Consider the following 1,386-nt stretch of genomic DNA (forward strand, 5'->3'; position numbering starts at 1 on the left):
AATGGAAGATTTATTGTTTTTTCCATCGTTCCCCTTTACTGGTGACCACAATGGAAACAGCCAACTGATTGTGAATGATTTTTGTTCTTCACACCACTTTTTCTTCAACATTATTATATTTATTGCATTGGAAGAGAGGACGAAAAAAAAGAACAGCACAACACAACTAAGCAAACGCATTCAAACTTTTTGCAATATTATTCTTCGTTTTTATAATGCAATTTTTTGTATCAAATTGAAATGAGACAACCGTCGCAATTTATTATTTTAATATTTGAGTATTAATTTGGACAGTTTTATTTGAAAAATAAATTTTCTTTTGTTTCAGTGAATTTTGCTTCCAATAGAGAAAAATATGGACGACGTTGAATTGGGCAAATTGGAATTGTCACCAGCGACTCTGCTTATTACCGGAGTTGAATCGCACAAAGATTATGAAGAGGTGAAAGTGCCAAATAGATATTTATTATTAATTTTTAATATTTCTCTTTCCGGTCAGGTCCGGGTGGATACAGCATTTGGGAAGGTGAGCGTGTATGTAGTTGGCGACGGCAAGAAACCGGCTATTGTGACGTTTCACGATTTGGGGTTGAGCGGTAGGCGGTGGCGGCGATTTGTCTGTTTTGCAATAAATTCATCTGTTTTTTTTTAAATATTTTAGCCAATCCTTGTTTTCAAAGCTTTTTCCACTTCAGCGAGATGTCGGTAATTAGTGAAAAATTTTGCGTCTACCACATCAACGCACCAGGCCAAGAGGAAGATGCTGAACCATTGCCTGAGAAGTTGGTTTAAAATTTAAAAACTAATAATAATAATAATAATAATAATAATAATACTAAAACAAATTTCCACAACTGAGCATTGTATATTTATTTCCTTTTTAATTTTCAGCTATATTTATCCCACAATGGACGAGCTGGCCGTTGTGGTCGAAAATGTGGTTGATCATTTCAAGTAAGCAAATTGTGAATTGAATCATTCTTTGTATAAATACTAGTTGCTAGTTTTATTTCACGCAATATAATATGCTGCTTTTCTTTCATTCGATAATACGGCACTGTTGTTGCAGGTTGCTGTGTTCACAAATCACATTTGAGGTTGATATATATAGAAAAAAAAGATAATAATCATACTAGTAATAATTTCATCCATTGTATATTCATTTTAGTTCCAAATAAGTAACGATGGATAAGAATAATTAATAAATCAGAAAGAAAGAAAAAATTAAATACTATTATTTATTCAAAAGAAGACGTAATAATAGTAATAAATAAGTTTAAAATGGATTGGAGGGGGTGGGACTTTGAGAGGGTTAGGGACGGAGGGAGGTAGAGGTTTATTGAGGGGGTTGTATGTTGTTGTTGTGTTAGTTTTATTATTTATATA

The 1,386-nt window shown here is 32.6% G+C and overlaps 1 protein-coding gene across 1 annotated transcript; it reads left to right on the forward strand.

Annotated features, from left to right (window-relative positions):
* Nucleotides 1–355: 355 nt before the first annotated feature.
* On the forward strand, nucleotides 356–945 carry Tsp_13971 (protein NDRG3). Its single transcript, XM_003368809.1, has 4 exons — nucleotides 356–442; nucleotides 500–596; nucleotides 662–786; nucleotides 892–945. The coding sequence occupies exons 1-4, from the start codon at nucleotides 356–358 to the stop codon at nucleotides 943–945; spliced, it is 363 nt and encodes a 120-aa protein (XP_003368857.1).
* Nucleotides 946–1,386: the final 441 nt, after the last annotated feature.

This window comes from Trichinella spiralis, assembly GCF_000181795.1.
Source record: "Trichinella spiralis strain ISS 195 chromosome Unknown Scfld1841, whole genome shotgun sequence".
NCBI classification, from domain to species: domain Eukaryota; kingdom Metazoa; phylum Nematoda; class Enoplea; order Trichinellida; family Trichinellidae; genus Trichinella; species Trichinella spiralis.

Excerpts from the sequence above, each read along its gene's own strand:
- Tsp_13971 (XM_003368809.1), top strand. The coding sequence starts at position 356 with ATGGACGACGTTGAATTGGGCAAATTGGAATTGTCACCAGCGACTCTG. Across the intron at positions 443-499 it reads CGCACAAAGATTATGAAGAG|GTCCGGGTGGATACAGCATT; the intron begins GTGAAAGTGCCA and ends CTTTCCGGTCAG. Across the intron at positions 787-891 it reads AACCATTGCCTGAGAAGTTG|CTATATTTATCCCACAATGG; the intron begins GTTTAAAATTTA and ends TTTAATTTTCAG.